The sequence below is a fragment of the Bos indicus x Bos taurus genome, chromosome 1, assembly GCF_003369695.1.
Source record: "Bos indicus x Bos taurus breed Angus x Brahman F1 hybrid chromosome 1, Bos_hybrid_MaternalHap_v2.0, whole genome shotgun sequence".
In the NCBI taxonomy this organism is placed as follows: domain Eukaryota; kingdom Metazoa; phylum Chordata; class Mammalia; order Artiodactyla; family Bovidae; genus Bos; species Bos indicus x Bos taurus.
In genome coordinates this window covers 74,819,764-74,846,457 of record NC_040076.1, presented here as the reverse complement: position 1 = coordinate 74,846,457, position 26,694 = coordinate 74,819,764, and the positions used below count along the sequence as shown (strand labels likewise).

The window sequence follows — 26,694 nt, the reverse complement described above, 5'->3', positions numbered from 1 at the left end:
TCAGTTGAGACTTTAGGGCTCTACAACTCCCCTTTCCATTTTCACATAAGGCATCTTAGTGAGGATTCTGCCTGTGTCCTTTCATTTTGTAAATATTAAGGCACCAAAACCATAGCCTGTTTATATATATAGCTTTGAGAATAAGGACCAAGAAACACAGTTTAAAATTCTTAAGAACGGTATCCTTATTATAACAATCTACTACTCTATAATCCATATTGTAATAATGCCAAATTTCTATTGGAATAAAGAATTAGCAGATATATTAACATTTTTTAAGAATAAAACCCACACTATAATCATGCATTAGAAAAGCAAACAAATAAACCCTGAGAAAAAAACCCGAGAAACTAATTTCTGACCATCCCAATCACAAAGTATCAATACCTCACTTATAACATCAAAATTAATATGATGTTAACCCATGTTGGAGGGTAAGTCACACTGGCATATCTAGTGGCAAAAGAGACAACCTGAAATATAGTTCAAACTAAATAAAGTTTTTAAAAATTACTAAACCTTTCTGTGATAAACCATAATGGGAAAGAATATGAGAAAGAATGTGTGTGTATGTACAACTGAATTACTTAGCTGTACATCAGAAATTAACACAGCAGTGTAAGTCAACTATATTTTAATTACATAAATTTTTAAAAGATATAATCTGCAGCAAGCCTAGTGGTGGAGCACCAGGTAAACTGCAGGTAAACCATTTTAAGAAATCAAATTATCTGAATTTTAAATATCCCAGCATTACATAATGGAAAGTGTCTTAGAATGAGCATTGGAAAATTAACTCAAGGTTACCTTGTGACATCAGGTAAATCCCTAAAAGCCTCCACAGCAAGTACTTCCTAATCCATAAGATAAGCACAATATCCTTTGCCTTTGCCTATTTTGGAGGTAGATATCAAATAAAATAATGGGTATAAACATGCTTTGCAAACCATAAAATTCAGTGTAAATATTACATTTCATTTATAGAAATATTGCTTCTTTTATATGAGTAAGTTGAAGAATAACCCTCAATTTATCATACAGAATAAAAATAACTCTATTTTTGATGATCACATTTTAAAGCAAAGGTGTAAACCATAAATCTATCTAATAGACTATAAAAACAACATGCAAAGGTAAGGAGAGAAAGTAAAAAATCACAATAAGCTACTATTGGAAAGAAAGTCTGCCTCTGGGATTTAGACCACAAGGGGGAAAATCAAACATAGCTCATGTCACTCTCGTTAAGAGTAAATCCCAAATATTCAATCTGGTATGAATTTGAGTGGCAAGGGTCAGGTCACAAAGTTTTCCACATCTCTGAAGAGCAATGGGAGCCGATGCAATTGTTAACAGACAACTCCATCACCTTTGCTGACAGATGATGGCTTGGGAAAGTATACAGAAAACTGATAGATGGAACTTCAAGGATGAATCTGATACAGGATTTGCCTTCATGAGGCTGATAGTTTAGTTCTGGAGCTATAACTACAAACTGAACCTGAGGTAGAACAAGAGATATGAGACAGGCACAAGCAAAAAGCTATGGAAAGGAAAGGAAAGGTAGGCTTGATGTTTTTAGTTTCAATAGGGGTGATTTCACAGTGGAAGGGTCATTTCAGCTCAGTTCAGTCGCTCAGTCGTGTCCGACTCTTTGCGACCCCATGAATTGCAGCACGCCAGGCCTCCCTGTCCATCACCAACTCCCAGAGTTCACTCAAACTCACGTCCATCGAGTCGGTGATGCCATCCAGCCATCTCATCCTCTGTCGTCCCCTTCTCCTCCCGCCCCCAATCCCTCCCAGCATCAGAGTCTTTTCCAATGAGTCAACTCTTCGCATGAGGTAGCCAAAGTATTGGAGTTTCAGCCTCAGCATCAGTCCTTCCAAAGAACACACAGGACCAATCTCCTTTAGAATGGACTGGTTGGATCTCCTTGCAGTCCAAGGGACTCTCAAGAGTCTTCTCCAACACCACAGTTCAAAAGCATCAATTCTTTGGCGCTCAGCTTTCTTCATAGTCCAACTCTCACATCCATACATGACTACTGGAAAAACCATAGCCTTGACTAGATGGACCTTTGTTGGCAAAGTAATGTCTCTGCTTTTGAATATGCTATCTAGGTTGGTCATAACTTTCCTTCCAAGGAGTAAGCATCTTTTAATTTCATGGCTGCAGTCACCATCTGGAGTGATTTTGGAGCCCCCAAAAATAAAGTCTGACTGTTTCCACTGTTTCCCCATCTATTTCCCATGGAGTGAGGGGACCAGATGCCATGATCTTCGTTTTCTGAATGTTGAGCTTTAAGCCAACTTTTTCACTCTCCTCTTTCGGTGGAAGAATTCTGGATCTTAAAGAATGAATGAGATACGTACTGACAAGCAAAAATAGCAGAAAAAGGCTTTAGGACTGAGTGCATGGAAGGTAAGATATATGAAATGACTCAAAAAGAAAAGAAAAAGGAAGAAAGGAAAGGAAAGCATGTCATAAAGAGAAATGAAAATGTAGGTGAAACTAGAGTTATATTGGGGCCAAACTGCTAAAGTGTTTTGAATGCCAGGCAAAGAATTTTAGATTTTATAATATGGGTCACTATAATTCATCGAAGGTTGTGGAGGTGGCAAGTGGCTAGTTTAGCATTAAGGGGATGAAATACAAAATAGTGGGAGCAACATAAAGAATCCTTTCAAAGTCTGAAGGACTGGAGATTTGGGGGGAAGAGAGAACAAAGGTATTGAAGGAAGTCTAAAAGGAGAATGAATGTAAGTAAAAGCACCAGTATATTTCCACTATAATCAAAATAAACAATAAATTTTCAGATACAAAATATACATCCTACTCAGATACACCTGGTGTCTTGCCAAATGTTTTGACACTTACGGGGGATAGAAAGAAAATACTGATTCTAATGTGTGTTCATTATTGATCTGAGTGTACTATCTATTATTTTATCTTTTAAAGTTCCTCTAACAAACTTACAAAGCAGATATAATGCACTAGATTTTAAAAATTAAAAAAAGAGGAACACAGACATAGGTAGTAAACCACTTAAACTCAACCAGCAGCAAGAACAAAATTACCACCCAAGGATGACTGATCCCACACACTGCTCACACCGTGCCAGACAGCTGGACCAAAGCATGAGAAGTCTTTGAGGGCGGTACACCCCTACAGAAAATGCGATGTTCCATCAGAGACTGAATGGCTATACAAAAACAATAACCAAACGTTATTTTAGACTAAATTATATTGAGAGTTTTCAACTCTTTTGAAACTTTATGTATCTCCATATTTGTTTCATAGCATTTCTATTTCTTCTTTCTTCTGCCATTAATTAAACTATCCAAGGCTAACTAGATACGGGATATTTAAAATGGGAAGTCTTCTGAAAACGAAACCTCATCCAATTCACTGAGTGAAAGCAGTATTGATTGACCGAGCCACCGGCCTTGAAAACAAGCATAATGAAAGCTGGAAAGAACACAAGAGTGATGGGGAAATAACCGTGACAGTGCCATGAGATAAAAGATAGATTAATAGCCATGCTTCACAAAATAGGATTCTATTATGACTTGAGAGGTGTTTATTATGTCTAATGATGTAGAAGGTGAAACAAGCTAAACTCAGAACGGAAGATACGTGTTGCTCCTCAACTGCATGCTATTTTGGTTTCTTAAAGACGATCTTTAAGTGATTCTATCATAAAATGCATAAATTAAAAATAAATATTTAATTTAGAAGTACATCTTGATATATTTCTTTTTCTAAATATCCCTATGGGTTTCAAACTTCAATTAAAGCTTTTTTAAAATATTCATATTTAAAACAGCACCATAATTTGAAATTTCCATGTGTATTAGCAAGTAACATGTTCTGCTGCAAGGCACTAAAATGTGCATTGCTAAAAAGATACATATATTTCTATACCTTTTTCCATTAAATAGTGCCAAGATGTAATTTTAAGGTACAAAATATTCAAGAATCCTTCACAAAACATTTTTAAATTGAGCCAAAGAGAGAAAGAAAAATACATTCTGTGATTTAAATATATACCTATCCAAAAATACCACATCATTAACAGATAGGTATAAATTTTTAAAGCCTTGACAATAATAATTTAAAAATCCAAGCCCAGTAGATAAATTAAAATTCACCAGTTCCAACAAATACTAATCTTATTATAAAAGCTCTTCTCTCATAGCTAGTACTTTGTGGTCAAAATCAATGGTGTTTACAGTTGTAGGACACATCTTCACAAAGAAAACATAAATTCTACTCTGCTCTCATTTCTTTTCCACTTTTTGCTCCAACACCAGAGTGTGAAAGTTTTACCACACCCCACCAGTTGTGATGAAATTCACACCTTTGTGTTACTTTAAACAAACAAAAAATACAATTCAATTAATGTGTATGGAATCCATTAGGGGAAAATAATCTTATTTACTTTTTAATCTCTATTAAATCATGATTAAATTGATACTTCAAATAGAATTAGCTTTTTAAATAACAGCACTGTGCCCTGCTGTGCTTAGTTGCTCAGCTGGGTCTGACTCTTGGTGACCCCGTGGACTGTAGCCCGCCAGGCTCCTCTGTCCATGGAATTCTCCAGGCAAGAATACCGAAGTGGGTTGCCATGCCCACTCCAGGGGACCTTCCCAACACAGGGATTGAACCCAGGTGTCCCACACTGCAGGCAGATTGTTTACCACCTGAGCCACCAGGGAAGGCCAGTAACAGCACTGCTGCTGCTGCTGCTAAGTCGCTTCAATCGTATCCAACTCTGTGTGACCCCACAGATGGCAGCCCACCAGGCTTCCCCGTCCCTGGGATTCTCCAGGCAAGAACACTGGAGTGGGTTGTCATTTCCTTCTCCAATACATGAAAGTGAAAAGTGAAAGTGAAGTCGCTCAGTCGTGTTCGACTCTTCGAGACCCCATGGACTGCAGCCCACCAGGCTCCTCCGCCCATGGGATTTTCCAGGCAAGAGTACTGGAGTGGGGTGGCATTGCCTTCTCCAGTAACAGCACTACTGAGCTATAATTCACATGCAGTAGTTTACCCAAAGTGTATAATTCAAGGGTTTTTAGTATAGTCACAGAGTTGTACAGCCATCACCACAATCAGTTTTAGAATATTTTCATTACCTCAAAAAGCAAACTCATAACCTTTAGTAGTGACACATTCCCATTCAGCATAACACAATCATTAATTAACTTCCTGTCCCTATGGAGTCCGGATATTTCATATAAATGGAATTATACAATATGTTGCCCTTTGTGACACGTTTCTTTCACTTAACATATTGTTTTCATGGTTCATCCATGTTGAAGCATGCATCAGTACTCTTTTAAATGCTAAATAATATTATATTAAATAAATATGCCACACTTCATCCATTCATTAGTTGATAGGTTATTTCCCCTTCGGACTACTATGAATAATGCTGCTATAAGTATTAACATACAAAAGTGTTTTTTTGTTTTTTTTAATGGACATACGTTTTTATTTCTTGAGTATATACCTAGTAGTGAAATTGCTGGTTCATATGGTAACTCTATCTCTAACCTTTTGGGGAACTGCTAGACTCTTCCAAAGCGACAATAGCATTTTATAAGCCTACTATCAGTATAATAAGAGTTCCAATTTTTCCATATCTTCACCTATACTTGCTATTATCTTTTTTAATAAAGCCATCCTAGTGGGTGTGAAGTGGTGGTGAGTCCTTGTGGTTGTTGATTTGCATTTCCTTGATGTCTAATGATGTTGAACATCTTTTCATGTGGCTATTAACTATTTGCATATCTTTTTTGGAAATGTCTATTCAAATCCTTTGCACATTTTTAATATTTTTATTTTTAATTGTAAGAGTTATTTATATATCCTAGATACACATTCCTTATTAGATGAATGAACTGCTAACTTTTCTCCCCTTCTCCGAGCTGTCTTTTTCACTTTCTTAATTGTGTCTTTGGAGGCACAAATGTTTTAATTGTGATGAAATTTTTTCTTTCGTTCTTATGCTTTTGATGTCATGTCTGTGCAGCTACTGTTTAACGTAAGATCATAAAGATTAGGCTTTCTTCTAAGAGATGTATAGTTTTAGCTCCCGCATTTAAGTTTATGATTCATCTTAAGTTCTTATATGTAGTGTGGAGCTTTTAAAATACATATATTTTTGGCAATGTGCTACTAATTGGGTTTCAAGGTTTTAAAATAATGCCAAAGAAGTCTTTTCATTGAAAAAGCTTGAGAAAGTTCCTGGAAATTCCTTAGGAATATTAATAATAAAGAAAGAATTCCTTGAACATCATAAAAATTTTTAAAACATGCAACTTTTTCCTGGATTCAATGTAAAAGGAGTCAAAAAACAAGGATAATACAAATAACAGAAAGAAATTCATTGTAAGAGTTCAGTATTTACTCACTAGAGTTCAATATCTCAGAGTAGAGAGTCATAATTTTTTCAACCAACACTTGCAGTGATTCAGAAGATCTTATGTGAAGAAACTACACATGCAGATCTATTATTCAATATGTTTACTTGCCCTCTGTCTCTCTGACTCTCTTGTCCCAATGTCTTACATTATCTACATTTATATTTTTGGTCTGGAGAAGTATGGCAATTGTTGGGTGTCTACCCAATATCCATTTTCTCCTCCATATTAACAGAACAATGATTTTGTTGAATATGGCAGTGTCTTATTGACAGCCTCCCCAAACCTTTTTTAATGGAAACATTTCCCTACACTCTTTTCACTTAGGGGTGACTATGTGGCATAGTTCTATGGTCATCACTGGACGTCACTATGGACATTCCTGGAACCTCTGGGAAAGTGTGCTTTTCTGATAAAGGCTTCATCTCTTTCTCTGTGCCCCTTCTTACTCCCCAGAACGTATACATGTTAGCTAAGGAGTTGGGAGCCATCTTGCACCATGAGAAGATCAAATAAACGTAAAGACATTGGCACCTCTATCTCTCTCCAGACTTCTGGTGACGTGAGAAACCTTAAAGCTTTCATCCTTTTAAACCATTGCTATGGGTATCTTTTCTTACTCACAACCACACTCAATCATTGAGTGATACGGGAAAATAAACTTAAGAAATTTACCATTAAAAGTTGGTTTTGTAAAGGAAATCAGAAAAGGAAAATTTCAAGTTGTTCAGTGAGATTTCATGCTTATATTGACATGTGATCACCCACTGAATCATATATAGGATCATGTATAATCTGACTATATAATTATTACCCAAACCCTAAAGCAGACTCCTCTAAGGGTCAAACAGTTACTTACACTAAGACATCAGACATAAATTGGAACGCTTTTATGACAGGTACCCATATGATACTGATGTTTTCAGTGGCCTCAAAATTTGTTTCCATTTAGAGATGCCTGAAATATATGTCAGTTTTGACATTACATTTCTATGCAGCTAAACAATTTCCTCAATTTAACTACTAGATTTTAAAAATCTATGTTGCATAAACAAACTTTAAATGCACCATAAGTACAGTAAGCTGTAGACTTGAAATCTCCTCAAAATGTACCACTCTGTGACCTGTCTTTGTCTGACAATTGTTCTAATTTGACCAGCTATCACTATGCTTTTTTTATTTTGCTTTTTCCTGTTCTTTTCCTCAGTGCTATCTATTTAAATATTGGACTTATCTTCAGACTTAGTCATAAAAATGAACTGCTTCTGTTTCTCTGCTTTACTACCTCTCTATTCCACTCAAATCTCAACTGATTAATTACTGATTTTCCCTCTGCATTTAGCATTCATAATTGCTTCTCTTTTCCCATCCCTGAAGTTTATCAAAGGCATGGCTTATAGACTTATTTTATATATTTCCCTCCAAGTGAGTTACATAAGGAGATATTTTGAAAAATGTCCCCAGAAGTTGAAAAACTGGCCCATGATGGGGGGCAGAGGGGAAGAAAAGTTGTTGAGTCCTATCTTTTGATGATTTATTTATTACAAACCCAAGAAATACGTATATATGAAAATGACAAAGTCTTACATTGGTTTTGGAGGGGAACAAGCAAGGGAAGGCAGAAGTAGTAAGAGCAGAGGATCTGTTTTGGGAATCAAGCTGGCCCAGAAAGCCACAGTAAAGTCCTAACTCCACAGAACAAGGCCACTGGGAAATCCTTCTGCAGACATGACATGGAGAACATGGAGCTTTAGCTTTCTTGGAAAGTATTAAAACTCTTAAAATTGATTTGTTCCATTGCCAGTTTATCAGGTTAAAAAAAAAATGCAGCCTAAACTGGTTCATACAGAAGGGTAATAATTGGCTCCTAAAACTGAAAACTTCAGTGGTAGGGCTGGGTCCAGGTATGACTTCATGTGCAATGTGAAAGGATGTAAACAAGACCTGGTTCCTCCATCTTTCCACCTAGAAACATTTTGTCTTCTGAATGTTGGAATCATTCTAAGACATGAATTCTTCTTGAGTTTTATTTTTTCTAATATAATTATTATTAACCTTAAAATCTTTATTGGATTTGGTATAAAACTGCATCTATTTTGTTTTGATTTTTTGGCCTCGAGGCATGTGGGATCTTAGCTCCCCGACCAGGAATTGGACCTGCACCCCCTGCACTGCAGGGTGAAGTCTTAACCATAGGACCATCAGGGAAGTCCCTCTCCTAGTAGTTTTAAGATGGCTATAGCCCTTGATCCTCTCAGTTCTAAATTCTGTTTAAAAGAGAAAAAGGAAACTCTCCTTCAACAGATAAAGTCAAGTCTTTGGCCTGAAGTTAATTGGCTCTAACTTAATGAGAAATACTCTGCAACCAACCTCCCATGGCCAGGGTGGCTAAAGATATTAGATTAGCCAAACCAGGAATTACCACTGAAAATAAGGGTAGAATTACCCTACGTGAACTTCATGAACTAAGGGTAAGAAACTGATTAATCCACAGTGAGCATCTTATTTAATATATCTATTACTACTACTTGCAGCTGACACTGAGCACTGACTGTGTACTGGGCACAGTCCTAGGGTTTTACATGCATTGTCTCATTTAATCCTTGCCACAACACTATAAAGATGGTATTTGCATTATTATCTCCATTTTATATATAAGGAAACTGAGTCTAGAAGGTTAAGAAATCTCCTCAGTGACACAAAGGAAGTAAGTTACAGAGTTGTGATTCAAACCCAGTTTTATTTATAAAGATTTCATTCTTACATACTACTTACGAACTAAGAAACACAACGGAGAAATTTGGGATATATGACTACATGTTGGCCTAATGTGCCCAATGGCAAAGTAGAAAGACAAAAATCTAACTTGTAGTATCATTTTCAAATGATTCAACCAAAGGTTCTCGTTAGTGCTACTCTTAGAAGCTTAATCCTATTTTTACTTTTCAATAAAAAATGCTACAGGAAATGCATATGCTAATTTTTACAATTAAGACTAGCTCAGGAGCTAAAGTATTAACATTTTCCAGAAATTATAAACTCTTGGAATAAATCCAATACCACTTATTACTGAAAACATCATAAGGTAAAAATAGATGCTTATCATCATTCACTCCTTACAGAAAATATAACTAATAACCTGCTGATTCTTTCTGAAGAAAAACAACCTAATTCTAAGCAAAGCAACACAATTTCTTGTCATATGTTCGCAAGCAACACAGCCAGATTCTTGAGCTGTGTTGATCAAAATAACCCAGTTAAGTTAATATATATATATATATATGAGGATTTTTAAAAAGTAGGTAAAATAAGCAATTTTCTAGGTACTATAGCCCAAAATCAACGTAGGATGAAAAAGAAATATTACAAAATTCAAGAAAACTTCAAGTATATGGGATTTATGCAAATAATCTAATCTGAATATTTAACAATCTAATTGCTGGACAAGCCTCTGTGGTTTGGCTTTTGATTTCTCTCTATTCAGGCACCATTAACTTCAAAACTCTATGATTCATTTGGCATTAATGGCTAAGGTGTTCCCCCTCTGTCTCCGTAGCTCTCCTTCAATATTAGACTTTTCAGAGACATCATTACCCAAGAAATAATTCTGCATATGCCTCAAATTTCAAAGCATTCCATGAGGAAGTCAGTTGATGGAGAAACTCAGATTCCAGAGTGGGTAACTCTTTTGTATCTATATTATAGACGCAAGCATGGGTGTGTGGGCTCAGCTGCTCTTGCGACCCCAAGGACTACTGCGTGCCAGGCTCCTCTGCCCATGGGATTTCCCAGGCAAGAATGAAGACTGAAGTGAGTTGCCATTTCCTTCTCCAGGAGATCTTCCAAACTCAGGGATGGAACCTGCATCTCCTTCGTTTCCTGCATTGGCAGGCAGATTTCTTACCACTGCACCGCCTGGGAAGTCCTATGGTATATATTAATATATATTAAATATGATCACTGACTTCAAGGAACTTGCATCAAAGTTAATAGATAGGGCATGAAAATAATTCCAACCAAAGAAAGAAAGGAAATATACAGATAAATGTCCTACTAAAGTATAAACTGTGGGAGTTATTTTTGGCTACAGAAAATGAGAAAATTTTTATTTATCCTCAGTGATGGAAAATTTTGGCCATTTATGATAGTGGGGAAGAAAAGAAATTAGAGGTGTAAAATAAAAAAATCCTAATGCCATTTTGTGGGCATAAAGCAGTCTTCTTCCAATAACTTTTGAAATTGGCTTTCTCTTTTCTTCTTCCTCAGAGACCCCTTCTATATTTCTCAATAAATTTTGACTCAGTTTTTCAATGTAAAGTCAGTATCATATTGCAATCTCAACACTACTCTTGCTGAAGCATCAGACTTAGGTATAGAATTCTAAAGGCAGTGCCAAGACATTCTGCTGTAACAGTATGGAGTCACACATGTTTAATTGCAACAGAAAATAGGATAAGCAATGTTGATTTTAAAAATAAACTTTAAAATATATAAACAACAAGGGCCTACTGTTTACCGCAGGGAACTATATTCAATATCTTGTAATAAGAAGATATTAACTGAAGCATTATTTACAATAGCCATGATACAGAAACAACCTGTGTCGATCAACAGATGAATGTATAAAAAAGATGTATATATACATATGTGTGTATGTATATATATACATATATATATATGTATATATACACATAATACATACATACATATGGGAGCTTCCCAGGTGGCTAGTGGGAAAGAATCGCCTGCCAATGCAGAAGACATAAGAGATACAGGTTGGATCCCTGGTTTGGGAAGATTTCCCAAAGAAGGAAATGGCAACCCAGTCCAGTATTTTTGCTGAAGCATCAGATTTAGCTATTCCCATTCCCATTTCCCAGGCATGGGAAACCCCATATACAAAGTAGCCTGGCAGGCTACAGCCCGTGGGGTCACAGAGAGTAGGATATGACTGAGCAACTAAGTGTGTGTACGCACATGCACACACAACATACCCAAACACACAGACACACACATATATATAATGGAACATTTAAAAGAAAGTATTCAATTTGCAACAACATTGTTGGGTCTGGAGAGTATTACACTAAGTGAAATAAGCCAGATATAGACATATATTATATGATCTCACGTATTTGTGGAATCTTAAATAAAACAAACAACAAAAACAAAATGAAAACAGATTGGATACAGAGAACAAACTAGTAGTTGTCAGATGGGAAGGGGTTGTAGGATTGGACAAAATAAGTGAATAGATGAAGAAGTATAAGATTTTAATTACAGAATAAATAAGACCCAGAGTTGTAATATATAGTATAAGGAATATGATCAATAATATTGTAATAACTGTATGGAGACAGGTGGTTACTAGACTTACCACGGTGATTATTTCTAAGGTATATGAATTTCTAATCACTATGTAGATCATCTGAAACTAATGTACTATTGTACATAAACTGTATTTTTTAAAATGCTGCTACTATTTTAAACAAGATGCAATGACAGACATCGCCTCCTAATGAGAGAGATAAGACCAAGCAATACTCTTATCCAGGCCCCCTTTCCTAACCCAATGCTATGCTAGGATTGGAGTCTTGAAATGACTCTTGAAATCTTATTCTAAACTAAGGCCACTGGAGGTTCCATCTGTTGTTGTTGTTGCTATTTAGTTGCTAAGTTGTATCGGACTCTTTGCAACTCCATAGACTACAGCTGGCCAGGATCCTTTGTCCATGAAATTCTCCAGGCAAGAATACTGGAGTGGGTTGACATTTCCTTCCCCAGGAGATCTTCCCGACCCAGGAATTGAACCCACGTCTCCTACATCTCCAGCATTGGCAAGCAAATTCTTCACCACTTAGCCACCTGGGAAGCCCCAGAGGCTACATAGAAGCAACCAAATATATGGTGGAAATTGAGGGCAGGCTTAAAAGGAAGATGATTAGGAAGAAAAGAAAAAGAGAAATGGGCCTGCAGAACAAAATTCAAACATAGGCAGAACTCTAAATCCTAATATAATCTGAATCTTATTCTAAAATTGACAGCTAACAAAATCATCGATTGAAACATGAATTCATTACAAAAGCAATTAACTTTGTGGAAAAGTCTAGTAAGTATAATAAGAATTATAAGTATCCAAATAAGTATTATAAGAATGCTCAGAGACATAAATGAGTTAATAACTTTCTGTAAAAAGAGCTAGATAGTAAAAACAGAAATCAGTCAAGATCAGGTAGATATGGAATGGAAACCATTAGACATCCAAAAATTTAAAGCACAGTGACTGAAATCACAAAATAGTTGGCATCATTTCTAGAGTAGATAAATTTTCAGGTTTCTAGTGAAAGTCATTTAAATACTATCAGCACAAAAGACTGGAAATTGTAACAGAGAAATAAAATGTATATGGGAAGAGTTAAAACTTTCCAAAATTAAAGAAGTCTGATTCTTTGGATTGAAGGTGATTCTGAATTTCTAACAACTTAATATAGATTTACAACTAGACATTATAGTGAATTTGCAGAACATGAAGTATAAAGAGCAAAAGTTTCTTTAATTTTCCACATAGATTATCTATAAAGAAGAGAATATTAAACTGATAGCAATCTTCTTACAGTCAACAACAGATGGCGGGAAATCAGTGGAATATAATTTTCAAAGTGTTGGGGAAAATATAGGTCTACTAAAAACTATGTAACTATCTGAACTATAATTCAAGACTGAAAGTGAAAGTAAAGTATTTTCACAGGTACTAGAAATGAAGGGAATTCACAGTCTATAGACCAACAAACAGAAAAGGATTTTGTTTAGAAGAAAAGTGAACTCAGAAGGATCAAATTTGATACACAGGAAAACTAAACCTATGTGCACAGAAATTACTTTAAGATTCACAAATTTAACTTTTACTATAGAATAATAACCGTGCATATTTTCATTTAAAGTGTAAATAGTCTAATTCCTGACAAGGATGGTAGTATTTACTAGGGAAGAAAACATACCAAGGTCTATCAGCTATTTAGAAGGACAGAAATAAATATATTTTATTATTCAGCAAACTATTCATGTATGTTAAAAAATATAAATACTTAAAAGACTAGGATTATAACCTACATTTACAAACTAGCAGAAGAATACAGATAGAATAAGAAAATGTTTCAATAATGTGAGAAAATAAAATAGAAGCAAAAAGTGCAAACTACAAGGGTAAAAACAAATCCAGATGTATCAACAATCTCATTAAAAGTGTATGTATTAAAATCACCTATTAAAATAAAGACTTTCAGAATGGATTCCAAAACTTCCTAGCTCTATGCTACCGGATAGTCCCTTGTAGTAAAGTAATAGTCCTTGATAGTAAAGTAGTAGTCTTTACTACTCTCTCTTTTGTCTTGTGATAAAGGAGCAGGGAAATCAGACGTAGCAAGGGAATTAATTCCAAGCTTAACTATGAATACAGACAAGGTAAGTGACACTACATGCATGATACCATTTGAGAATTCCTCTTGGATTCTAACTGAGCTTCTTTAGGATCTCTAGGGTTTGCCCTCAGAAACATATCATCAGTCCCCCTGCACCCCCACCTCAAATTCCAGGAATGGACCTTATTGGTATGCTCAGCTATACTGTTTACCATAAAGTAGGAAACTGCTTTTCAAATAACTTCAAGCCTTAATATATACCAAAAGCACCTCAAGAAAGCCTGCAACAGCCTGTTTTTAACTCACTGCAAGGCTCCTGGCCATGCTAGTGCTCTCTTGCTGAGACATGCTGCACACACAGGAAGGAGAACAAGTATGATGAAGCCTTGATACCCAATTCTCTTTCAGGTGCGCTTCTCCCAATACTGGCCCCCTTTTGTCCTGTCCCTGGAGAAGGGACTAGCAACCCACTCCAGTATTCTGGCCTGGAGAACCCCATGGACAGAGGAGCCTGACGGGCTTCAGTCCATAGGGTCACAAAGAGTCGGACACGACTGTGTGACTATCACCACTTCGTCCCGTAACAAAGGGACAGACAGTAGGAAAAGCTGGTATAAAATTAAAAACCAGCATTTCCTACTATTAGTGCTATATAGAAAGAGAGTGATTTTGAAAGTAGGGACCCTGATGCCCTATGTCAGCGATGCCATGCTTATAATTAAGAAAATTGTTCCAGTAGCCTAGCAGTACCACACAGGAAAAAAAGTTGCAAATGCTTGGTATGAGGTAAATTTAAGCGCAGAGAAAAACTGAAACTCTAGGTACCCAAATCAGGTAACTCAACAGGTGATTACTGGTTTTACTAAGGTGTTCAATTGATTAGAAAAAAGCACCTACTGTAACATTCTCTAGTCAAAAATTTCTTAAAATCTCTCCTATGGGATCCCAGTATTTTAAGCCTAGCTCTTAGCAACAGAGATAGAAAAAATGTTTCTCTTAAAGGGTTGCCTCACATGAAGTTCAGGTATGTCATGCTGAATACTCAGCTCAGGTGCCTCTCCCAGGAACTTTGGCATTGCACCCAACAACAGTAACCCCTCCCAGTCTCCACCCTCTTTATACACACACACACACACACACACACACACACACACACAGAGGCTCCTACACAGCTGCCACGTGCTACAATACCATTTTCAGACAGTACTTTTTATTTTCCTCCTTCCCAGACCTTTGGAAATGACTTCTGGTTCAGAAATTTGAACTTTAAAGTTTGTGTGGAATTACAACCTGAATTATGATCTTTTAAATAAATATAAAAATGAATAACAACCTTCTAAATAGAGACATAAATATGGTCTACTTTCAGGTATTTACTTGATGACTGATTAAATTCTTAAATTAATAGTATCCTAAGATCACCTAAATGTTTTAGCTTGTAATACATTAAAAAAAATTTTTTTTAAGTGTCACTAACTGGAGTCATTCAAAATAAAACCGGCTAACTTTTTTTCTTATTTTAATTCTCACATTTAAAATACAGACTCACAATAATTGGACATTAAGAAATGTTAGAATTATGACACATTAAGAATGAAAGCGCATTGTTTTAACTAAAAAATGTATCTACCTTTATGAATTATTTTGAGTAGAACCATTGACAAAATGCAGATGTACACATCTGGTATATAAATGCATATTCAGATGTGAACCTGTTCAGGAGTAAAATAGCAACTTTAAGAATGTTAATAAGAATGACAGGTGGAAGCAAGCATAGGGTACCAGAGATTCATCTGACTATGGAAAATGTTTAATAAAAGCTGTTTAATAATTAACTGAGAATCTAGTAGGCATAAGTGAACTTCCTGAATAACTTAGTCTATTTACTGAGATCACAGACAGAAAGGTGGAAATCTGTGGTTTTCAAGGATAGTTCTTCTGAAATATGTAATTTCCTTAGGATATAACAGGAATTATATACATACACAAGATTCAGTGCTGTGCACTGTCTCAGTGCATAAATTACTATCTTGAGAGTGAGGTTATTAACTGCTTTCAAATATGCCAGGGCTCATAATGTAGCTACTAAGGCTGCCTAATTTTAACAATTTTAGATTTAAGAGGGATGTTTGACAGCCTGAGGCCCAACACCCTCATTTGGAAGGTTTGGAAATTAAGTCAAAGAGAAGAGATGACTTTCTCAAAGGAATACTGTAGCCGAAATGCAAATTAAACTCAAATATCTCAGCCCCGAACCCGAAGCTCATTTAATCAATTCTGCAGTTATCTGAGGAATCTGACACATTAGGTACTACACAGTTTTCTTAAATACAAACAAAAACACAGTCTATTCTGAAAGGTTTTTTTCTCCACAATAAGTCAGAGAAGATTCCCAGACAAATTCAAGAATTCAGCTTCCTAAACCATCCACTGTGCTTGAAAGAGAAGTAACAGCATAAAGGAAAAATGTCTTACCTCTTGAATTAAAGATAAAATTCACAAGATTATTGTCTACAAGTAGAAACTAGAAAAAGAGACTTTATATCACAGGAAGAATTGCTAGTTCTTTCTCAACAAAGCATGATCTTTAACATTATAAATTATAAAATTTGTATAGTAACACTGACACACTGGATCAGAAAATGTAAAATGACTTCAATTTGTAATTTTTCTCCCTAAAATATGGTTACTTCATTGTCTCTCAATGCCAGTTTCTGTGTGTGTGTGAACACACACACAGACACACACATGCATGAAAACCAAGGTACTTACTGAGCTGTAGAGATAGCCTTCACCATTCATGGCCACATAGAGGCTGGCCTTCACCCCTTGGATGGCCACCACACGCAGGCCCACAGGGATTAGATTGAAGAGGGCTAGAGGGCAAAAAGAGAGGAAAGGATCAATGACCTTTTGAATATATCATCTTGCTTCTTAAAATGACTCTTTTGAGGATTAAAACCTATGAACTGATATTAGTTGGCGGGGGCAGTTCTAAGAGTGAGGAGAACTGACTTCTTGTTTCTGCAGCATGACTAATTATTAACACTGTGACTTCAGGTAAATCACATAAACTCATCTGTAATAAAGGGATTAGATTAGAAGGACTCCAAACGCCCCTCATGGATCTGAGAGTCCAGGATCTCCACTCTACAAAACGAACATACACTCAAATTGTATAAGATGATTTTTCCTAACAAACAAATAATTTGAACCAAAAAATTCTTAATGGAAGAAAATACATTTCGAATCATAATTAAAAATGAAATGTGATCTTCATAACATATGCCAGAGCTTATTTTCCTTGTGGTCCTGAACACTGTCTTCTTAAATACACAAGATGAAAGCAAAAACCACTGGCTTATACTTCACTATGCTAGAAATAGGAGAACAGTTCTCTTTATTTTTCAGTTTTTATATATAAATGTAGATAGATGGATCAATGATTGCTAGATAGCTTAAGCTCTGATGGACATATTGTATATCAAATATATATATACGTCCATATTTATACACAAAACCATTAAAAATCAACTTCATAAATTTAATTCAATATCCTATGATAAAATGAGAATATGTTTGTAGTCTTTGAATATTTGTGTTGTCCACTACTGAAAATATTGAACAGTCTACTTGTCTACTTGGAGAAGGTACATAAATATCAGAAAGAAAATAAATAAGATAATCTAATTCTTTCAAAAGTGTACTTCTATAAATTAGATATCCCTATATAGCACTATTTTTAATAACATTGATAATTACAAAATGAGCATAAGCATAAAACATTATCTCTAACCTGAGAGAATTCATATTACTTGAAGCTGGAAAGCAATCATACAGCTAGGCTGTATAGATGGCAACATGAATATGAATGAAATATTTATAACAACTAAATATTTATAACATAAGAGAATAGCCCTGTAGTTCACTTTAACAACCTGCCTTAGTTAGAAGTTCTTATCTATCTTTTCTACTGATAAAATTCTGGTCTCAGTTTTGAATATAAGAAAAATATATATGTGTATTTTCTGGGGTTCTCTCAACATGGAATAGTAAGCCAAACATACACACACACACACACAAGACACAGACACACACACACACACACAAGACACAGACACCTACACAGTATTTGGCTTTTAGTCAAATGTTCAACTGATAGTTCTAAGGATCAAGCCTAAGACCACACGTTTGATACAGCAGTATTCAACTCCTAGATATTTGACTTCAGACCAGTCTCTTTGCCTTTTTGAATCTTTTTCCTCATCTGTCATGAAAGCTGAGACTAAATCTTAGCAGATGCTTAAGAATTAATTGTTACTGCAATTTGAATCTGTACTTGTTTTTGTCCCTCCCATGTTCTTACACTTGTCCCTGTGTTACTGAAATGAGAAGTAGTATAAGACCTTAAAGTCTACTTGGGGAGAGACAGCTAAGGCATATGGAATAATCTGATACAGTGTATAATGTAGTTCTATAATTAAATGTAATATATGCATTCTATATATATATATATATTCTCTATGTACAGAAGTTCAGGGAAATGGAAGATCTGTGATCTGAAGTGTTCAAGAAATGTCTCACACAGAAGAGGAGACCCAAGCTGACACTTAAAGAAGGGACAGAAGTTGAGTAGGCGAAGATCAGAAACATTATAGTAGGGCAGGAAGTAAGAGTTTCCGTAGGGTAGTGTATGTGTATACGAAGGGACTAGCAGATTGAAGGATTTGATTCATACTGGGGAGGAATGGGCACGAACACCATGGAGATAAAGTAAGGAGAAATACCTGAGAGTCTGTCACTCCTGTCTTAGAGATCTAGATTTCATCAAATGGGCAACAAGAAGTGGGGTGTATAAACATTAAAGCAGCAACACAGATTACAAAAAAGTGGGAGAGATTCATAGACAGAGTAGTTTCTAAACTCATCACTCAGAAGCTGTGTGCCTTGCAGCCATTTGTTTACTCTCTCTGCTCTAGTTTTCCTGTCTATAAAATGGGCATAATAATCCTTACTGCATAGAATTGACAGAAGAATCAAATGCACTATCACGTCCTTGACATAAACAGAGAAGTGTTCTATTAAAGAGCTATTTTTCATTGACATATGATTCTTCTGCTTGTCAAATAAGGTAACCATAAGGTCTGATATAAATTGACATATCACCTGACCTATATCTACTCAGCTTATATTCAGAAGATCGCTTACCACTTTTAAAATAATACTTTATTTTTGTGCAACACAATTTTCAAAGTGTTGATGAATTCATCATTGTATTTGACCCTCAACCATCAACATGATGAAGAATTTAGGACAGAATGATTAGCCTAATTTTTAGAAGAGCAAACAGGTTCAGAGAGGTAATCCTGGTGGAAATGCAACTGAACAAAGGTTTTCTGGCTCTCTAATGTGGTTATCTGCCCCAAATATCCTATTTCCTCCTCTTTCTCTTTTAAGTTTAATTTCACCTAATACTCAATTTTTCTAGGCTCTAAAATCACTGCAGATGGTGACTGCAGCCATGAAATTAAAAGACGCTTACTCCTTGGAAGGAAAGTTATGACCAATCTAGATAGCATATTCAAAAGCAGAGACATTACTTTGCCAACAAAGGTTCGTCTAGTCAAGGCTATGGTTGTTCCTGTGGTCATGTATGGCTGTGAGAGTTGGACTGTGAAGAAGGCTGAGTGCCGAAGAATTGATGCTTTTGAACTGTGGTGTTGGAGTAGACTCTTGAGAGTCCCTTGGACTGCAAGGAGATCCAACCAGTCCATTCTGAAGGAGATCAGCCCTGGGATTTCTTTGGAAGGAATGATGCTGAAGCTGAAACTCCAGTACTTCGGCCACCTCATGCAAAGAGTTGACTCATTGGAAAAGACTCTGATGCTGGGAGGGATTGGGGGCAGGAGGAGAAGGGGACGGCAGAGGATGAGATGGCTGGATGGCATCACTGACTCGATGGACGTGAGTCTGAGTGAACTCCAGGAGTTGGTGATGGACAGGGAGGCCTGGTGTGCTGTGATTCATGGGGTTGCAAAGAGTCGGACACAACTGAGTGACTGATCTGATCTGATCTGATCACCTAATACCCATTCTCACCTTCTCAAAAATAATAGATAATTTCGCTAAATTTCCATATATAGCCTGTGTCTAACTGTGGCAATAGATCAGTACTGGCCAATGAGATGTAGGCATAAATGTCTTTGTACTCATGAATATCCTTTTCTTCAAGACAACTGCCCTTTGCCCTCTTCTACCATTTCCCCTATTGCTGTTTGGATGGGGATGAGGTTAGGGTTGCTGGATTATCTCAGGCCATGAAAACAAGGGCTGCCCCTTGAGAGGGTGATGACAAGTGAACTGTAAAGAGTTGGGCCACTGAGGACTTTGTGGAGCAATGGCACCAGTCCAGCTTTCAATTACCTAGGTCTGGCTTTTATGTGAGAAAAATAAGTCCTTGTTACTTTAGTCTGTGCAACCTACTTTAGTTACTTTGGTCTGAGCCAAACCTACCTCTAACTGATAGACATTGGGAACAAAAGTAGAGTCAACACATGAGGTATGAACTACATTTACACACTGTAAATAAATGCAACCACTGGAAAATAACAAGTCCAATGATGATACTTATGAAAAAGAGTAAAGAAACCCAAAATTGTGCATAATGTCTTTCTAAAGTAAAGATTTCCCAGGACAAATGCAAACAACATTGGTTCATTTAGCTAAAACAGGATTAAAAAAGCAACTATAAAGCTTTTCCTATCTGAGGAGAGGGAGAAAACTGCTAAAGCAAGACACAGACAAAAACAAGAAACTTGTGTGAAAGTTTTATACGAAGCATAAGGTGATAATGGCTTTTAGATGGTACGCTTTGGGAGATTTAGCAAGTTTATTAAAAACAAAATCAGTAAACAATCTGGAATGAGAGTTTTTAGTGGTAAAAGCTAAAAGCTATTCTCTTTGGGAGGGTCTGCATCTGCCTCTTAAAATCTTGAAGAATGGCAAATGACTTCTTCTGATCTATTATTTGTCTTCCACACAGCACTCTGGCTCCAGCCCTTTGTTACTTAGTGACAATCCCTCCTATATCTCCAGTCTTCCTTTCCATTCTCAAAGAGCAACTGGGCCATACCACTCTTCCAAGTCCCTTCCCTCTACTCATGCCACTTCCCTGCTGTCAGTTCCCTGCTTGATTCCTCAAGTGACTATTCATCACGTACAGGACAGATCCAAAGCCTTTAAGTCTGACCCTCAATGCCCTTTACCACCTGACTGTAAACCACTCTTCCAGTTTATCACCTGCAACTGTTCCATTCATCATGAGCAGTTTCACAGAGCTTTTTGCCACATCCTAAGTTTCCCCTTGATCTTAATTAAACTAGACTGGATTCATGGTTCTTTTGCCCTCTCTTTTTGGAAGATAGGTTTTTGGAAACCCTATCTTCCCTATTTAACTGGACCATAAGTCTTACCCAAACCCTTGAGAGATAAGTTTCCTTTTCCATAATTATTTATTTCATGGGCATATCTCTGCAATGGTTTTTGGAACACAGTAATAGAGTTATTTGCTTACACATCTGTCTCCTTCCTTAAGGACTCTTGAGGGTAAATCTATGCAACGTCTACCCCAGTTCTATGTACTTAACTTATTTTCAGTAAATATTAATTTTAAGAGTCATGAAAAGACATTATTTCTAGGAATGTATAAAGAAAAGTTGCTTCTTAAAATGAAAAGGAAATTAAAAACTTAAAACATCTCAGCTCAATATTCAAGGTTATTTATATATAACCTATATTTCTGCTCTACCACACTACTCATTCTAATGTATTTATTTACTGCTTCTAGTAATTTGATCTTCTTCCTCCTTTCTTTTAACTTCATGTTTTTCCTTACTTCACTGCCTGTGCTTGCAATGTCATTCACCCAATATCTTCATATGGAAACCCCCGCCAGGCTTGAAATGACACACAAAATACCAAGTGCTTTCTCTCACTTCTCAGCTCCCCTAATCCTAGATCTAGACTATATTTATCACAATGTTTATTTTCCTTAAAAATATCTTTTCCCCAACCACAACTAGTTTATAAGCTCTCCAAAATAAGCATCATATCTAGATCACACTTGTAGAATATGGAGAAAGAGAGAGATGAAGAGGAAAGAGAGACAGACATAGAAACAGAGAGAGAGACAGAGGTTAAGAGAGAGAATAAGCAGAATGGTACACATTCTGCTTATATTCAGAATATCAGTAAACATTCAGTGAATAAAGACTACAATTATAAGCCAAATAAGAGTCCAAGCATCTAATATGACATTCAAGCATCTTCTCAACCTTGTTCTTTCCAAAATGAGTATTTCATTCTAAATCTTACATAAATCTGACCCGTATTTTGAAAAAAGAAGTCACAGAGTTGGTGATCATGAGATCCATAACAAACTCAACCACTCAACTACATGGAAAAAGGTAAGGAAAAGAGGTAATAAAGGGAAATAATCGTTTATTCAACAACTGGTGTTAGGAAAATTAGATATCCACATCCGAAAGAATGAAATTGGACTCTTATTTCATATCATACTCAAAAATCAACTCAAAATGGATTGTAGATCTAAAAAATAAACCTGAAACTACAAAATTCAAAGAGGAAAAGCTTCTTGACATTGACCTTGTAAGTGATTTCTTGGATATGACACCAGAAGCACAGGCAACATAAACAAAAATAAACAAGATTACATCAAAGGTAAACCTTCTGCACAATAAAGGAAACAATCAATAGAATCAAAGGCAATCTAAAGAACGGAAGAAAATATCTGTAAACCATAATCTGATAAGGAGTTAATATTCTAAATATATAAGTACAAACCAATAGCAAAAGAAAAAAAAAAAAAAAAAAAAACACAAATAATCCAATTAAAAAGGGCCAAAAGACTTAAACAGACATTTCTCCAAAGATGAAATACAAATGATGAGTACATGATAAACACTCAACAGCACTAATTATCAGGGAAATGCAAATCAAAACTACAATGAGATATCACCTCATACCTATTAGAATGACCACTATTTAAAAAGAAAAAAAGATAACAGATGTTACCAAGGATGCAGATATACTAGAAACTTCTGGCACTGTTGTTAGGAATGTAAAGTGTTAGTTGCTCAGTCATATTCAACTCTTTGTGACCCCATAGACTGTAGCCCACCAGGCTCCTCTGTCCATGGATTTCCCATGCAAGAATACTGTAGTAGGTTGTCATTTCCTCCTCCAGCGGATCTTCCCAACACAGGGATTGAACCTGTGACTCCTGGATTGCAGGCAGATTCTTCACTGTTTGAGTCACCAGGGAAGTATACATATGTCCAAACTCATCAAATTGGATACATTAGACATTTAGGTATTTTGGTATGTCAATTATACTTCAATAATAGATGACATCACCCTTATGGCAGAAAGTGAAGAGGAACTAAAAAGCCTCTTGATGAAAGTGAAAGTGGAGAGTGAAAAAGTAGGCTTAAAGCTCAACATTCAGAAAACGAAGATCATGGCATCTGGTCCCATCACTTCATGGAAAACAGATGGGGAAACAGTGGAAACAGTGTCAGACTTTATTTTTGGGGGCTCCAAAATCACTGCAGATGGTGACTGCAGCCATGAAATTAAAAGACGCTTACTCCTTGGAAGGAAAGTTATGACCAACCTAGATAGCATATTCAAAAGCAGAGACATTACTTTGCCAACAAAGGTCCATCTAGTCAAGGCTATGGTTGTTCCTGTGGTCATGTATGGATGTGAGAGTTGGACTGTGAAGAAGGCTGAGCGCTGAAGAATTGATGCTTTTGAAGTGTGGTGTTGGAGAAGACTCTTGAGAGTCCCTTGGACTCCAAGGAGATCCAACCAGTCCATTGGGAAGGAGATCAGCCCTGGGATTCCTTTGGGAGAAATGATGCTGAAGCTGAAACTCCAGTACTTTGGCCACCTCATGCAAAGAGTTGACTCATTGGAAAAGACTCTGATGCTGGGAGGGATTACAATTCATGGGGTCGCAAAGAGTCGGACACAACTGAGCGAATGAACTGAACTGATGTTATATATATATTTTTTTTTTCAAAGGTTATATCCCAAATTATATAAGTTTTCAGTTATATATATATTTTTTCAAAGGTTATACCCCAAATTATATAAGCTTTCAGTTCAGTTCAGTCGCTCAGTCGTGTCCGACTCTTTGCGACCCTGTGAATTGCAGCACACCAGGCCTCCCTGTCCATCACCAACTCCCGGAGTTCACTCAGACTCACGTCCATCAAGTCAGTGATGCCATCCAGCCATCTCATCCTCTGTCGTCCCCTTTTCCTCCTGCCCCCAATCCCTCCCAGTATCAGAGTCTTTTCCAATGAGTCAACTCTTCGCATGAGGTGGCCAAAGTACTGGAGTTTCAGCTTCAGCATCATTGCTTCCAAAGAAATCTCAGGGCTGATCTCCTTCAGAATGGACTGGTTGGATCTCCTTGCAGTCCAAGGGACTCTCAAGAGTCTTCTCCAACACCACACTTCAAAAGCATCAATTCTTCGGCGCTCAGCCTTCTTCACAGTCCAACTCTCACATCCATACATGACCACAGGAAAAACCATAGCCTTGACTAGACAGACCTTTGTTGGCAAAGTAATACCTCTGCTTTTGAATATGCTATCTAGGTTGGTCATAACTTTCCTTCCAAGGAGCAAGCGTCTTTTAATTTCATGGCTGCAGTCACCATCTGCAGTGATTCTGGAGCCCAGAAAAACAAAGTCTGACACTGTTTCCACTGTTTCCCATTTAATTTCATGGCTGCAGTCACCACCTACAGTGATTTTGGAGCCCAAAAAAACAAAGTCTGACACTGTTTCCACTGTTTCCCCATCTATTTCCCATGAAGTGATGGGGCTGGATGCCACGATCTTCGTTTTCTGAATGTTGAGTTTTAAGCCAACTTTTTCACTCTCCTCTTTCACCTTGATCAAGAGGGTTTTTAGTTCCTCTTCACTTTCTGCCATAAGGGTGGTGTCATCTGCGTATCTGAGGTTATTGATATTTCTCCTGGCAATCTTGATTCCAGCTTGTGCTTCTTCCAGTCCAGCATTTCTCATGATGTACTCTGCACATAAGTTAAACAAGCAGGGTGTTAATATACAGCCTTGACGTACTCCTTTTCCTATTTGGAACCAGTCTGTTGTTCCATGTCCAGCTCTAACTGTTGCTTCCTGACCTGCATACAGATTTCTCAAGAGGCAGGTCAGGTGGTCTGGTATTCCCAACTGTTTCAGAATTTTCCACAGTTTATTGTGATCCACACAGTCAAAGGCTTTGGCATAGTCAATAAAGCAGAAATAGATGTTTTTTCTGGAACTCTCTTGCTTTTTCCATGATCCAGTGGATGTTGGCAATTTAGTCTCTGGTTCCTCTGCCTTTTCTAAAACCAGCTGGAACAACTGGAAGTTCGTGGTTCACATATAGGTGAAGCCTGGCTTGGAGAATTTTGAGCATTACTTTAGGACCTATAAAACTTAAGTCAGTCTCAGTGAGAAAGGAAAAACTGAAAAGATTTTATTCCTTGAATACCTACTTTTTCTCAGGCATCATGCTAGTATTTTGATATGCAAAATGTCATTTCAAAAATAAATTAAACTGACTACTTGGCTTTATTTCAAGATTTAAAAAGTCCTCATTTGAGTGGGATGCGGGAACAAAGTATCAATAAAAAAATGAAGGGAATGTAAAGTGCCACCCAAAATTTGGAGTAAGATTCTATGGCTTTAGTTACCAAAACTCTCATACAACTTCGTGTAAATATCTCTAATCAAAAGTTACTTATTCTTTTCATTAATGTTTATTGAGCACTTAGGATAGGTGACGTGGCATGCTTAGGCTAGGAAAACAGTGACATACATATCCAACAGATGTGGTCCCTGAGGAATACACCTTCATCTGTAAATCTCTCTGACACTCCCACTATTCTAATGGGCAAGCTGAAGGCACAGGAAACTATTATTATTATCCTCATTGCCTAGCAACGACATCTTAGAAACATCTTGGTCTTAGAAGCCACTATTCAATATTTGCCAAATAAATGAATGAATCAGCAGTGGTTTCTCTTTAAGCTTGCTTATTCACAGCTTCTCTAGGTCATATTTCCATAATTAAGCATGTAAGAAAAAATCAAATATAATACTTACCACACATGGAGTGTATTCAAATATGGAATCTAAAGGGAAAGCCAGAAAACCTGCATGGTAACAGAGTTTGAGAGGGTAGGAGCATAGGATGCACAGGGCTGATATGTGTCTGTGTAGGGTGATGCAGGTTTTGTAGAAAATGAAGAGGAACAGGAGATTTTGGGGAATCTATTACAAACAAGGTACTGGACACCATGTAAGATTATACTGGACTGGGAAAAAAGTACTTTTTAAGAAGTGCTATATTATTATTATTTTTTAAGATTTTAGAACAACTCTTTTGGCTAGGTCCTTTCTTTTTTTTACTTTAAAAAATTTATTGAAGTATAGTTCACATACAGTATTATGTAAGTTATAGGCAAACAACAGAATGATTCATAATTTTTAAAGGTTATATTCCATTTATAGTTACTACAGAATACTGGCTATGCTCCTTGAGTTGTGCAATAAGTCCTTTATAGCTGGTTTATTTTATACTTAACAGTTTGTACTTCTTAATCCCCTACTACTATCTTGCCCCTCCCCTCTTCTAGCTCCCCACTGGTAACCACTAGTTTGTTCTCTATATCTGTGAGTCTATTTGTTTTTGTTGTTATATTCACTTTCTTCGTTTTTTAGAGTTTATATATAAGCGATATC

The 26,694-nt window shown here is 36.6% G+C and overlaps 1 protein-coding gene across 3 annotated transcripts in view; it reads right to left on the bottom strand.

Moving 5' to 3' along the window:
* The window catches only part of FGF12 (fibroblast growth factor 12), a 620,602-nt gene that overhangs the window by 191,094 nt on the left and 402,814 nt on the right, over window positions 1-26,694 (bottom strand). For all 3 annotated transcript variants that reach the window (XM_027538353.1, XM_027538348.1, XM_027538344.1), the window contains one exon: window positions 16,622-16,725. In XM_027538353.1, the coding sequence (XP_027394154.1) occupies window positions 16,622-16,725 (104 nt within the window). The remainder of the gene's footprint in view (window positions 1-16,621; window positions 16,726-26,694) is intronic.